At 33.3% G+C, this 15,431-nt stretch overlaps 4 protein-coding genes; 3 read left to right on the forward strand and 1 right to left on the reverse strand.

Moving 5' to 3' along the window:
- Window positions 1-8,328: 8,328 nt before the first annotated feature.
- On the forward strand, window positions 8,329-9,248 carry FFUJ_10205 (related to lipase/esterase; the record flags this gene model as incomplete). XM_023568960.1 has 2 exons in its annotated part: window positions 8,329-8,450; window positions 8,564-9,248. 2 exons carry the CDS (start codon window positions 8,329-8,331, stop codon window positions 9,246-9,248), a joined length of 807 nt encoding a protein of 268 aa, XP_023436241.1.
- Window positions 9,249-10,024: 776 nt separating this feature from the next.
- On the forward strand, window positions 10,025-11,623 carry FFUJ_10206 (related to lignostilbene alpha,beta-dioxygenase I; the record flags this gene model as incomplete). XM_023568961.1 has 2 exons in its annotated part: window positions 10,025-11,181; window positions 11,224-11,623. The coding sequence occupies 2 exons, from the start codon at window positions 10,025-10,027 to the stop codon at window positions 11,621-11,623; spliced, it is 1,557 nt and encodes a 518-aa protein (XP_023436242.1).
- Window positions 11,624-12,369: 746 nt separating this feature from the next.
- On the forward strand, window positions 12,370-14,292 carry FFUJ_10207 (monooxygenase-like protein; the record flags this gene model as incomplete). XM_023568962.1 has 6 exons in its annotated part: window positions 12,370-12,614; window positions 12,673-12,879; window positions 12,940-13,416; window positions 13,475-13,749; window positions 13,809-14,016; window positions 14,076-14,292. The coding sequence occupies 6 exons, from the start codon at window positions 12,370-12,372 to the stop codon at window positions 14,290-14,292; spliced, it is 1,629 nt and encodes a 542-aa protein (XP_023436243.1).
- Window positions 14,293-14,547: 255 nt separating this feature from the next.
- Window positions 14,548-15,076, reverse strand: FFUJ_10208 (related to monophenol monooxygenase (tyrosinase); the record flags this gene model as incomplete). XM_023568964.1 has 2 exons in its annotated part: window positions 14,548-14,616; window positions 14,678-15,076. 2 exons carry the CDS (start codon window positions 15,074-15,076, stop codon window positions 14,548-14,550), a joined length of 468 nt encoding a protein of 155 aa, XP_023436244.1.
- Between the last annotated feature and the right edge of the window lie 355 nt (window positions 15,077-15,431).

The raw sequence follows: 15,431 nt of genomic DNA on the forward strand, positions 1-15,431 counted from the left end.
AAAAACTAATAGTAATTATCTGCTATTTTAAAAAATAAAGACCTAAACTAAAGGGGGCGCCCTTACTAATTAAAGTAATTACAGACTATAAAAACCTAAAGTATTTTATAATAATAAAGTTATTAAACTGCAGATAAGCCTAATAGTTTAAGTTTCTATCTAGATTTAACTTTAAGATTATATACTAACCTAAAAAGCAGGAAGTAAAACCTAATGCCTTAATTAAGAGGTTAGAAAATCTCCCTAAAGAGAGGGATAAGCGCCTAGTGCACTAAAGTTAGATTATTTTAAAAAAGGAGAATTAATAACTTCTACCCCTAAGAGTTAAAAAAGCCTATATCTAATAACTAATATAATAAGGCCAGCCTACATTAAAAGAACTAAAGGAACTAACTCTCTCTATAGAGTTACTAAAAGAAATTAACTGCCTATTAAATAAAAGATACTAAACTGATAATAATATACAGTTAATACTATAAGCCCTAAAGGAAGGGGCCTTATATTACTTAAAGATTATACTTATTAAATATAAGGTAGTATAAGAGAGATTACTATATTAAGACTGCATTTATATTCTAAATTATAATTCTCTAAAGACTGCACTTCTAAAGGCCTATTATAAATACCCTATAGCAAGACATCTAGGCTACACCTATACTTATAACTTACTCTCTTATAACTATTACTGGCCTAAAATGCTATTATTTATAGAATAATAGATTAAGAACTGCCATACCTACTAAGAATCTAACCCTACCTAAAATACCAAATAGAGGGTCTTAAGACTTCTATTAATACCTAAATAAGCCTAGTAATATATATTAATAGACTTTATTACCTACCTGCTGCCTAGTAATAGATATAATGCTATTTTAATTATAGCCTACTGCCTAATAAAAATAAGATATATTATTGCCTATAAAGAAACCTATAATACTAAAGATACTACTTACTACTACTTAAGAGAAGTATAGAAACTCTATAGCTTTCTATAAACTATAGTATTAAACTAAAGACTTTAGTTTATAGCTAAATTCTAAAAGAAGCTTACCTAGCAGTTATTTATTAACTTACTACTATTAACTGCCTTTTATCTTAAGACAGATAGATAGACTAAATAGCTAAATACTATATTAAAATAGTATTTAAGAGCTTATATATCTTATCTATAAGATAACTAAAATAAATAGCTGCCTTTAGCTAAGTTTACTGTAAACTTCCTAAAGTTAAAAATAATTAGTATATCCCTATTCTTTATAAATTATAGGTTTTACCCTAAAATAGGCTTTAAGCCTATAGTTACTGTTAGAGGAACCCTAGCTACTAAAAATACTAAGCGGTTTGCCTAGACTATAAAGGAGATACTGAAATACCTACAATCTAAAAGTACTGCAGCTTAAGCCTATTATAAGGAATAAGTAAACTGCTATAAAAGACCTGCCTAATAATATTAAAAAGGAAATCTTATTTAGCTAGATGCCTAAAATATTAAGACCTTAAAACTGTAAAAAAAGCTAAACTAAAAGAATATTAAACTACTTAAGATATTTAAGGTTATATCTCTATATACCTACTAACTAAAACTGCCTAATAGCATAAAGATATATCCTATATTCTATATAAACCTACTTAAACCTGCTGCTAATAAATTGCTATTAAGTTAGAATATAAAACCTTTCTTACCTATTAAAGCTAAAGGAATAAAGAAGTAAAAGGTTAAAGATATTATAGATTTTTAATAAAATAGATAAGGCTAAAGAGACTACCTTAAATTAAAGTATACTGTAAAATAGGCTAGATATACTAACCTAATAGAAGTTCTTACTATATATATAGAAAATGCTGTAAAGATTATAGTAAACTTCTATAGGAGATACCCTAATAAGCCTAAACTGCAGTAACCTATCTTAATAGAGCTTAATACTAAAGAGAGGGGTACTATTATAGCTTAAAACCAGACCTACTTATTTAATACCTAAAAGTAGTTAAGATTATATAGTAATAGCATTATTACTGTAATTTTAGTTTACTAACTAAATAGATCCTAAATATAGCTCTTTAAGCTATATTTTATTAATAGAGCCTAACCTACCTGCAGTGCCTATTTATAGTAATAGACTATATCCTGGCCTAAGTATTTCTATCTACCTATATACTAAACCTTAACCGTAACAATATTAATATATATTATAGCTATATCTATATAAAATAATAAACTATTTCATTACCTTATTATTATCTTTAAGGGTTATAGTAAGCTTTAGGTTAAATAGTTTAAATATACTATAATAGTTTTTAATATCTTTAAGCACTTAGCCCTTTAGCTAATATTTATATTAAAAGTATAACTTAATATTAATCCCTAGCTAAATGGCTACTTAATATAGCTAGTAGATTAATATTTAATAGTTATAATTAAGCTATATAATATCCTCTATTACTATTTAATAAAGCCTCTTTCCTTTTATTAATAGCAGCTATATATAATAGTATAATATAAATTTAATATAATCCTTAATTAGTTAAATTGGGTAGGATTTAAATAGTGCTATTAAAGTAAAAAGAAATAGTCTTATTATTTTTTATTAATTAAAGTCTCCTTTCTTCTATATTATACTAACCTTAAGCTAATACTAATTAACCCTAAATGTAAAATTAGGGTTATTTTTACCTAATTAATAACTTAACTTTACTTTAAATAATATAAGTCTAAAAGTTAAGTAAAACTATTTATTTTAGTAGGCGATTTAAGTTAAATTATCTCTTAATAGTTTTTAGGCTTATTATATTATAGTAGCTAGTAAATTAATATATAAATATAGCTCTATATAGCCTATTAGGTATAGTTTAATATTAAGCGCTATATAGAAATATAATAGTAAATTTATATATATATTTTTATTAATATAAGTTTTAATTAAAGCTATAATAAATTAAAAAATAGCTTAATTTAATATATCCTATAGTAGGCTAGTTATACCTTTATCTTTTTACTTGCCTTTATTACTATTATTATTATTTTAATATTTATCTCTATCTTTATTTTTACCTTTATTTCTATTTTTATTTTTATTTTTATTTTTATCTTTAGCTTATCTTTTTTTATTACTAAAGAATTTACTATTATAATTACTTAAAACCTTATTACTTTTAAGCTTTTTAATAATATTATATAATAAGCTTTACTATTTATCTATAAAGTAAATAGCTTAATATTTAAATACTTCCTTCTACTTAATATAGTATACCTTTTAATAAAAACTTAAATAATAATAACTAATAAACTTATATTAACTTATTAATTCTTTTTTACTTTTATAGTTAAATAATATACTATTTAGGGTTATTAATATAATATTATTAAGCTACTATAATATTTTAATTAATATATTATTAAGCTACTAGCAGGAATAGTCTACCTTATAATTAAAGCTTTATTTAAGCTAGCTAAGTAATAGTTATTTATAAGCTATTTCTTTATCTTTTTAATTTTAAGCCTATCTATTTATTACTGCCCTTACCTATAGCTATTAGGCTATATTATAAATACTAATTAAGTCTTAAAAGCTAAAGTATTATATTTAGCCTAGCGTCTTAACCTATAGTAAGTTATAATTAATATTTTCCTTTAAGTTACCTTTTTATAGTTATATAATATCTTCCTTTTTTAATTAAGCCTAACTTATAGTAATAACCTTATTTATAGTACTTTAATTAATAGTATTAGCTATATTAATAGTATTAAATAGACTATTACTATTACTATTATTTTAAATAATTTAGTATTATATATAATAATGTAATTAATAAGTAAGTGGGTTATTTAAGTAAGTAAGTTACTTTCCTTAACCTTTTTAACCTATAGCTTAAAAAGCTTAAGCTATAGTTTAAAAAGGCTGGCTTTTACTTATTAAATTCCTCCTTAAATAATTTAAGAGCTACTTAATAAGTCTTTATATTATAACTGCCTTTACTATATATACTATAGTGCTAACTGCCTAGTTATTTTAATCTTTCTTAATTACTATTTCTTAATAATTTAGCTACTATCTATATATTAATATCTATTTAATTAATTACTTATAATACTTTCTATATAGTTATAGTCTTTCCTTTCTATAGTTTAGTCCTTTTTACCTTATAGCACTAACTTAATATCTTATTTATATCTTAAAGATTATAAAGTTTAGCCCTTAATAAGATAACTTTATATATAACTGCCTTTATTGCTTTAATAGCTAACTTTAAAGCTTTAATAATAGACTTTAAGGAGCTATTATAATGCCTTTTAATTTACCTTTTAAGGTATTTAAATTAAAATTAGGCCTTTATTACTGTCTTTAGGGTCTTTAAAGCCTATAGTGTTAATAGTTAAGTGGCCTCTTTAGAAGGCATTAAGGTCTATAGCTATATATTAAGCTTTAAGATTATAGTTTCTAAATTAAGAGAAATAAGTTTAATTCCTTTAAAACCCCTCTAGATATTACTTTCTATAAAGGTAGTTTTAAATATAATATAAAAGGCAGAAAAGAACTTAATTTTAAAAATATAAGTTATAGAGTATTTAATTAGATACTTTATTTTTTAGCTATAAGCCTTTTTTAGTGGCCTAAAGTACTTAATATTAAAAGGCTAGAATAAATAAGATATATAAGTAGGCATATAGAGTGTAATAATTTTATTCTCCTTATAATATCTCTTAAAATTAGCTAAATAGTAGCTTTTATAACTATTAAGAATTAAGAGATAATAAAGACTAGTTAATCAGTTAGTTATAAACTAATTAAAGTGCTTTAGCCACTTAAGACCTAACTTATTATTTATCTACCTATTTTAGCTTATTGCAATAACCTAATTATTTAAAAGGTTATATTTTTAATATTAATTAATAAGGTAATATTAGCCTATATTAATAATAAATAGTATAATTACTTAACCTTCTATATTAATTGCCTAAATTATAGTAATCTATTTTTAGTTTTTAGGCTATATTAATTTTAGCCTTTTTTATATTTCTAAACCTATAATAGCCATTCTAGCTATAATAAGGCCTATTATAAAGCCAGTTTTATTAAAGTTTTAGATATTATTTAATTAAATACTATACTTTATAATTATATTTTATATAAGCCTAAACTAGCTATAAATAATAGTTAGATTTTTATATTTAGCTTTTTAATAGTTATATCTTTAAAATAAATATATTTTTAGCTTTAGTTATTGCTTTATAAAGTTATAAGCCTAGCACTTACTAATAGGTAATATATTACAGTTAGCTAGTAAGAAATTAGCTATTTCTTTTATAAAATATAATTATAAAGGAAATCCTTATAAATTTAAATTAAAAATAAATTAAACTATTATTTACTCCTTTAGATTAAATAGTCTTTATAATTTTAAGATAGAATTATATTATAACTAAATGCTATAATGGCAGTAATATAAGGTCTTAAAGGGCACCTTATAGTTAGTTACAGCCTGTTATAAACTTAGTTTTAGGTTATTTTAAAGGGCCTAAAGGGCAAGAAGTATTCTAGCTTTATTTAAAGGCTGTAATATATTGAGTTATCAATAATTATTTAATTAAATAGAAATGTTATAAGGTAAGGGATTTTTAACCTACTTACTTAAATGACCTACTTACTTATTAACCACATTAGCCTTTTATTTATATTTATAGCTATACCTTAATTTATTATTTCTTTATCTCTTTATACTTTATTTCTCTTTAATAGTAAATAATATTATTTTATATAGTAATAAAATATTAATATATATTATAGCTATATCTATATAAAATAATAAGCTATTTAATTACTTTATTATTATTTTTAGAAATTATAATAAGCTTTAAGTTAGCTAGTTTAAGTATATTATAATAATCTTTAATATCTTTAAGTATTTAGCCTTTTAGTAAATATCTCTATTAAAAATAGGTTTTAATATTACTATTAAATTAAATAGCTATTTAATATAGCTAATAGATTAATATTTAATAGTTATAATTAAGCTATATAATATCCTTTATTACTATTAATATTAACTTTTTTATTTTAATAATAAAAAGTAAAAAGAGGTAAGTATAATAATAAGCCTTTTTAAACTATAGCTTAAAAAATATAGTTAGGCCTTATAGTTAGGCCCTCTTAAGCTATAGTTTAAAGAAGTTAATATTAAGTAAAGAAAATTAAATAATAAATATTATATTAACTTTAAGCTAATATTAGCTAACCTTAAATATAGGGTTAGGGTTATTTTTTACTAATTAGCTACTTAATTTAATATAGTTAATAAGTAAGTGCTATAGATAAGTAAGTGCTGCACTTTTCCCTTTTATATTTAACTTTTTATTTAATTAGATAATTCTTAATAACTAAAAATGCTATAACCTTTAGATAAAGCTAGAATTCTTTTTGCACTTTAAGCCCTTTAAAATAATCCTAAACTTAATATCTAATATATTATAAAGAATTATAAGATTAATAAGAGGCAATTGTATTACTGCTAAAATGGCATTTAATTATAATGCAATTCTATTTTAAATTTATAGAAACTATTTAATTTAAAGGAATAGATAATAGTTTAATTTATTTTTAACTTAAATTTATAAGGATTTCCTTTATAATTATATTTTATAAAAGAAATAGCTAATTCCTTACTAGCTAATTATAATATATTACCTATTAGTAAGTATTAAGCTTATAACTTTATAAAGTAATAATTAAAGCTAAAGATATATTTATTTTAAAGATATAACTATTAAAGAGCTAAATGTAAAGATCTAACTATTATTTATAGCTAGTTTAGGCTTATATAGAATATAATTATAAAGTATAATATTTAATTAAATAATATTTAGAATTTTAATAAGATAGGCTTTATAATAGGCCTTATTATAGCTAGAATAGCTATTATAGGTTTAAAAATATAAAGAAGGCTAAAATTAATATAGCCTAGAAACTAGAAATAGATTATTATAATTTAGGCAATTAATATAAAAGGTTAAGTAATTATACTATTTATTATTAGTGCAGGCTAATATTACCTTATTAATTAATATTAAGAATATAACTTCCTATTAAATTAGGTTATTATAATAAGCTAAAATAGGTAGATAAATAATAAGCTAGGTTTTAAGTGGCTAAAGTATTTTAATTAATTTATAACTAATTAATTAATTAGTCTTTATTATCTTTTAATTCTTAATAGTTATAAAAGCTACTATTTAGCTAATTTTAAGAGATATTATAAAGAGAATAAGATTATTATATTCTATATATTAGCTTATATATTTTATTTATTTTAGCCTCTTAATATTTAGTGCTTTAGGCTGCTAAAAAAGGCTTATAGCTAAGAAATAAAGCATTTAATTAAATACTTTATAATTTATATTTTTAAGATTAAGTTTCTTTTTACCTTTTATACTATATTTAAAGCTACCTTTATAGAAAGTATTATTTAAAGGGGTTTTAAAAAAGCTAGGCTTACTTCTTTTAACTTAAAAACTGTAATCTTAAAGCTTAATATATAGCTATAGACCTTAATACCTCTTAAGGAGGCCACTTAACTATTAATATTATAGGCTTTAAAGACCCTAAAGATAGTAATAGAGGCCTAATTTTAATTTAAATATCTTAAAAGGTAAATTAAAAGGTATTATAGTAACTTCTTAAAGTTTATTATTAAAGCTTTAGAGTTAGCTATTAAGGCAATAAAGGCAGTTATATATAAGGTTATTTTATTAAGGGCTAAGCTTTATAATCTTTAAGATATAAATAAGATATTAAGCTAGTATTATAGGGTAAAAAGGATTAAATTATAGAAAAAGGGGATTATAACTATATAGGAAGTATTATAAGTAATTAATTAAATAGATATTAATATATAAATAGTAGCTAAATTATTAAGAAGTAGTAATTAAAGAAGGTTAAAGTAATTAGGCAGTTAGCACTATAGTATATATAGTAAAGGCAGTTATAATATAAGGATTTATTAGGTAGCTCTTAAGTTATTTAAGGAGGAATTTAATAAGTAAAAGTAAGCCTTTTTAAATTATAGCTTAAGCTTTTAAGCTGTAGGTTAAAAAGGCTAAGGAAAGTATAGCACTTACTTATCTGTGGCGCTTGCTTATTAACCACATTAGCCTTAAATAATTTATCCTTAAAAATTAAGTGAAATTCTCTATTTTAGTGGCTAATTTATAATAAATCGCGTCTTAATAGTTTTTAGGTTCTTGAGAAGCGTGTGGCGTTATGCAACACGCTAGAAGCCAACACTTCCAAAGCCATTGAAGTTTTCCGAGATGTGTCCGCTCAAGAGTATCGAGAGATGCGACAAAATGGCACAAATGGCTTCAATAAACCGCCTGAGATTTCAGAGGCTGAAAACATGACAATTAAGAGGCGTGACGGCACGGACATGGAGCTGCGTATCGTCAAGCCAACAACAGGGTCTAGTAGAGGCTCGCTTCTACACTTACACGCAGATCTGTTAAAACCAATACCTAGCCTTGCCAGGCCCCTCTGCCCTTGGTGTAATTGTTTCTAACAATTTGGAATATAAGTGGCCTTGTGTATGGAACTGCTCGTGGCCAAGACAACTACTTGCAAGCACTGGCCAACGCACTAGGTCTTACAGCCGTTTCGGTCGAGTATAGGCTCGCGCCAGAGCATCCTTTCCCAGCTAGCCAGCACGATGCCACTGACGCAGCCCTATACGCCATCTCTGCAGACGGTGAGGACAAGTTGGGAGGTCCTCTTCGTCTATTTGCAGGCAAGTCAAGTGGTGCTTATCTCGCTGTATGGACCGCTATCTCACTCCGTGACGATCACGGTGTAGATACCAAAGCCACCTTGGCTGGTTTGGTGTGCAGTTACGGAACATATGATATTTCGTATACACCGTCCCTGCTCCGCCATAAGCGGAACATAATTGTCGGACGTGAGAGTATGTTTAGGCTCATGGACGCTGCGTTCCCTCCGGAACAGGTGGTGAACCGCAAAGATGCTTCTGTCTCTCCGCTTTACGCGGATCTCAAGAACCTGCCACCCGCGCTCTTCTTGTGTGGTACTGAAGATGCTGTTGTTGATGATAGCGTCTTCATTGGCGCGCGATGGAGCCTCGCCGGTAATAAGGCCGAAGTCAAGTTGGTCCCCAAGGGATTTCATGCTTTCTCACTAATCCCGACGGGTGAAATACAAAAGGAGGGAGTCTCGGAGGTTATATCATTCGCACTATCAGTCTTGTAAGGTAGATATGTGCTAGGCATATAACATAAGTTAATAGAGTTGATTATCTACTGAATATAACTAAAGTTTGCCTACTAACAAAATCCTATTTTATTTAAATAATCTTTATTACTCTAAGATTATAAATTATACTACCCTAAGAGCGTTTTACTTAAATAAAAATCCAGGAAATATTTAAATACCTTAAATTAATATACTTTTAACAGATATCGTAACTTTATCTTATTGTCTATCTGTCTTTGACTTTCAAACATGTTTTGTTCAAGTTCTATAGTTGCCAGATGGTGGCCAAAAAGACTTTTGCCTCGCATTCCCGATATCTATAAACAAAATGGTCCTTTCTAATAGAAGATACCAACGCGGGGTTCCGGTTATTGGAAGATCTACCAATGGCCACAAAGGAGAACTAGAAGTTCCAGGGCCCAATTGGCCGACGGAAGTTGTCTACTGCTCGGCATAATCATATACTGTAGTGTTCTCATTGCTCGGAAGCGGAAGAGTAAAGGCTAACTAGTCTGTTTATCCTACCCGGGGCTAGCAATTCCGATGTTTTGTGGGGAAACCCCGGAACTCATATTGTGGGGTACCAAGGTAATGTTTATTCCCCAGGAAGGAAATTGAGCAAGGGGTATAGGATGATATTAAAGAAATAGCTTCTGGGCCTCATCCACGGAATGCAAAAAGCAGTTACATCCTCAACCCACAAGCCTTTCTGTTGTGCTTCAATTGTATCCCCCTCTTCTCATCATACTCTGAATTTATCCGTCAAGTTCAAAATGGAGTCTGGGTTCAAATCGAAACCTTTGCCAGGTACAGAGAACCTGAAGTCTAAATGGAACACAACAACCACCGATCTTAGTGGTGCAAACCCCCCAGTTCGTCTTGAAGGAGAGATTGGGGATGTCATTGTTCGTGGCACCATCCCTGACGCCATCGACGGCACCTTTTACCGAGTTGCCCAGGATCCCTTCACCCCCCCGGCGCCGCATAACGTCTCAATTGAAGGACATGGCGTTGTGTCAGCATTTCGTATCCACAAAGGCTCAGTCGACTTCAAGATGAGATACATCCAGACAGAGAGATACCTTACCGAACGCAGGGCAAGGACGAGTCTATTTGGGTTGTATAAAAACCCTTGGTCGGACCGTCCCTGTGTTCGAGGCGTTGTTGATTCAACAGCGAATACGAACATCATCTACTGGGCTGGAAGCCTCCTCGCCTTGAGGGAATCAGCCAATCCGTACTCTCTAGACCCAGACTCGTTGGACACCAACCAGTACGACCCTTTCGGCAAGCAGGTCAACGCCGAGGCTTTCACGGCTCATCCCAAGATTGACCCTTTTACGGATGAGCTTGTTGTCTTTGGATACGAAGCTAAAGGCCCTGGGAGCGACGACATTATTACATATTCTATTGATAAGAATGGGCATATAAAGAATGAGACATGGGTTAAGTCTCCATATGTCACATTTATTCATGACATGGTCTTGACCGAGAACTGGATTGTTCTAATCCTGTGGCCTTTTGAGGCTGATGTTGATCGTATGAAGGCTGGTGGACATCACTTTGCATACAATTACGACCTTCCGGCCTCCTTCATCGTCATTTCCCGCCGCCGCCCAGAGAAGGTGAATGCAAACTGGAAGTTGGGCGAATACCGCGTCTATAACACCAAGAACTGCATGATTGGGCACACAGCATCTGGATGGGAGGAGAACGACAAACTTTACTTCGAGTGCTCCCGCTCTCACGACAACTTCTTCCCTTTCTTCCCTGCCAAGGATGGAAGAGAAGCAGGACAGACAGTTGTGGACTTTGTGCGTTTCGAGATTGATCTGAATCAACCCACTGGATCCAAAGTCGATGAACCCAGAGTCTTGCTCGATATCCCGAATGAGTTCCCACGTATCGATGAGCGTTACATGTCAAAGAAGTACTAAGTTGTCTTCTGCTGTATCTTCTACCCTGGTCACAGCGATACGAAGAAACTGCTCTTTAGTGGTCTCAATGCTGTGGCCATGATCAACACACGCACTGGAGAACAGCAGTTCTACTGGCCAGGAGAGAATTGCTACTGCCAGGAGCCTGCCTTCGTGCCGCGAAGCGACGATGCTCCTGAAGGAGATGGTTGGGTCATGTTTGTCGTTGAGCGTAGAGATCTAAACCTCAGCAATCTGGTGATCGTCGACACTCGTGACTTCAAGACGCCTATCGCTGTCGCTGAACTCCCCTTGCGCGTTCGACCGCAGATCCATGGCAACTGGGTTGACTCTCGGGAGCTGAACGACAAGCCTCTTGTGTCGGAGCCAGGGGAGATAAAGCTTTCTGGTAAAGCGTGTAACTTGAAGGTGGACATTGTGAATGGAAGTCACTAAGAATGCTTCACGGAGCACTCCTTGTGTTCGACCAGAGAATTTGTTATTGTCACTGAGTTTGTAAATGGATCTTACATAGCTGTGCCTATTGTGCCAATATATACTGTCGCTCCCTGATCCGTTTGAGTACGTCAATATGGTCTCGTTGTTTGAACCCATATCTGAAGTATAATCGGGGAACCACTTTCTTAACAATATCCTAGAAGGCTTCTCTCGATTCTATATCTACGTGAGGTAATTAGATCTCTGGCCTGTATTAATTTTAATGAAGTATTGTAGTGTAAATGCATCTAAAAACATCAAGGGTATTTTACCGGCACCGAAGATATGGCAAGGTGGAATGACATTCTGCAGAAGCTTTGCCCCCTGCAGGTTTTTACGGATCAGGGACTTCGGTCATGAGTCCAAACCGGTAGCCAATCTGGGGAATCACAGGCTCAACCGCGGTGATCTCTTAGTTCCGATGATTGACCCGTCTGGTAATTCCTATACCGAATTTGCCGACAAGCCGTATCAGCCACCTCGGGAAAGTAAAGCGTCATACAAGCGGGGGTTGTGAAAGATGAGACGTACTCGGCACTGACACTTCGATTTAAGGTGCATTATATAATTTAAGAACTTCAGTTTCTATAATCAAGTCACCGTCTTTCACCGTCATTGACTTAACCATTGCTCCTTACCTTCTTCAGGAGCACAATTCGCCATCCTCATCCTCATCGTCCCTTGTTGCCTGAAACGGTCTAAAGATGGCCAAAATTGGAATGCATGAGCCTCATCATATGCGAGTTATATGCATTGGTGCTGGGATATCCGGTATTGCAGCAGCATACAAAGCCCAGAGACAACTCGTCAATATAGAGCTGGTCATTTACGAAAAGAACCATGATGTAGGTGGGACTTGGTTAGAGAACCGTTATCCTGGGTGTGCCTGCGATATTCCAGCCCATTCCTACACCTTCTCGTGGGAGGGGAACCCCGAGTGGTCCAGGTTGTCAGTTACACCATGCAACTAATAAAGTATGTCACACAAACTGACTTTGAAACCTTAGCTATGTCGAAGCACCGGAGATATTTGACTACCTGAAGAAGTGTGCCGGAAAATGGGGTTGCATGAACTTTATCAAGTTGAGACACAGAGTTATCGGGGCCACCTGGGACGAGCAAGCTCTTAAATGGACCGTCAAAGTCCAAGGGCCGGATGGCACAGAGATCAACGATATTTGTGATGTTCTCATCAGCGCGACAGGGCCATTGAAGTAAGTACATGAATCCATGACCAATAACTGAGAGTAGCGGAGTTGATCTTGACGTCATAGTAAATGGCAATGGCCGGATATCCCTGGCCTGGACGACTTCAAGGGTCTACGCCTGCACCCAGCAACATGGGATGCGAGTGTAGACCTCTCGGGAAAGAGAGTCGCGGTTATAGGAGCTGGATCATCTGCTCTTCAAATCGTTCCAACTATCCAGCCCGTTGTCTCTAAGCTCGTCAACTTCATCCGCTCGCCAACTTGGGTTACGGCAGAATATGGTCAGGCTTTTGCTCGTGCCGGAAGAGACACAAGATTCACGGAAACTGAAATCAACAGCTTTAAGTCCGACAACGAAGCATTTCTAGAGTACCGCAGAAAGCTTCTCGATGCTTCAACCAAAGCCTTTGACCTTTACTTCAAGGATACCGATATGCAAAGGCAAGCCTTCGAGGCAAATAGAGCGGCTATGCGAAAGCGACTCAAGGGCCACGAAGAGATATGCAACAAGCTTATTCCCGACTTTGAGGTTGGATGTAGACGGTATGGTTAATCCTGATTCAGCGACTCTCCCTGAGCGAACACTGACTTGATGCGGTAGCGTGAGCCCAGGGCATGGGTATCTAGAGGCTCTGATTGAGCCAAATGTAACTGCAGTTTTTGACGGGATCAAGCTCGTCAATGAGATGGGAATTCTTGACAACAATAATGTTCAGCACGATGTGGATGTCATTATCTGTGCGACTGGCTTTGACGTTTTGTATCGACCTGCGCTCCCCGTCCTAGGACGTGGAGCCCAGGACTTGAGGGACTTTTGGAATCAAGGCCCGATCCATTATCTCTCAGTGGCATCACCAAGGTTTCCGAACTATTTCAGTAAGTTGAAATAATTACTTTTGACTATATATGGCTACTAACAGGGGCAAATCACTCAGTCGTGGGTGGTCCCAATGCGCCCATTAGCAATGTTTCTCTCATCATGGGACTCGAGCTGGCAGTTGACTATGCATTCTCGTGTGTAAGAAAGATGCAGACTGAGAATATTGGCAGTTTGGAGGTGAAACGGGAAGCCGCAGATGACTTCCTTGAACAGAGAGATAAAATAATGCAGGGCATGGTATGGACTGGGTCTTGCGTAAGTTGGTAAGTGAACGATACCCATGAAGGCCGTCAGACATCTATACTGATACCTGTATAATCAGGTACAAGAACGGCAGTGATAACGGTTCAGTTACGGGTCCTTGGTGCGGGTCTATATGGCACTATAAGGAAACACTGGAATCTCCAAGATGGGAAGACTTTGAGATTCAGTACCTTGAGAAGAATCGCTTCGCCTACCTCGGAAATGGCCGGACGCATAGAGAGCTAAGTGGCGAAAGCATGGCACGAACTTATCTAAAAGATCATGGGCTGTATTGATATGTACTTCAGCTACTGATCCTAGGTAGAAGTAATAGTGATTACTCGCTTATACATTATCAGCTCTAGCTTTTATGTCTGTTAGATGTAATTGTAATTTAACAATACTGACCTTGTTTTCATCAGTTCAGACACTTGTCGTTCTGGGCCTAACCCTAACATACCATGGCATCTTATCCTTCAAGCTTGCTGGTTTCTTATGGGTTACGCCAGAGGCAAGGATGCGTATGCCAGAGAATCCAGAGTTGTGCTTCTTTAGGTTTTCCTGCTGCCAATCTCACCACAACCGATCAATTGGTGCATGATGAAGAAAGAAGACAGGATCTATAAAATGGCAAATCAGTTATGGAAAAGGGTAAGTGAGCCTCCGTTCCTTCAAACATACTATTTGGTGATGTTGATGATCTCCGCCTATGGCTTGATGAATAGCGCCATGTGATCCATTCTCGAGATCCCTAGTAAATGTAGTAAAGTTCTTAGAATCTCTCATTATCTTTGAAACCGCATGTGGTGAGTAAGAATCTCCCTGGAACTTTCCAGCTGGTGTCAATTCATCGTTGAAACCACGATTCAGGCAGTGTGGCCTCGATGTTTGATCGTGGTATTGCACAGTGAAGTTGTTGAACGCTCCATCTAGGACACACATCGTCGAGGGGTTCGGTCTCCCTAGGTTCACAAAACCTCCACCGAGGCCGTTGCCGCCAAAACCGCGGATCTTATCTTTTGAGAATATTGGACTTTTGGACATATCCTTCGAGTCAATTGTCCAGTCCCAGTAGGGCATAAAGCCGCCATAGCCGCACTCATCTCGTAAAGAGGTCTCATAGAGATGGACAAAGTATCGATTCTAGGGCAGAATTGGGCTACAAAGTAGACTGAGTGAGGTCAGGCTCAGTTTCAACATGGAGCAAGTGGAGGTTGAACTCAATTTGGACGTTGAGTGTTCTGTGAACATAAGGGAAGTCGTTGTAGCGAGACGTTTTTAAACCAAGCTGTGATTGCATCTTATCGAGGCATTTCACAGCACTGATATATTCTGCTTGTGATGATTTTGATAATTTCCGCCACTCAATTCTGATTTCGACTCGAGGGGGCGTCGCATACTGGTTTGGTGTCTCAAACGCAAAGGTTGTCAAGGA

Source organism: Fusarium fujikuroi, chromosome FFUJ_chr10 (assembly GCF_900079805.1).
Source record: "Fusarium fujikuroi IMI 58289 draft genome, chromosome FFUJ_chr10".
Classification (NCBI taxonomy): domain Eukaryota; kingdom Fungi; phylum Ascomycota; class Sordariomycetes; order Hypocreales; family Nectriaceae; genus Fusarium; species Fusarium fujikuroi.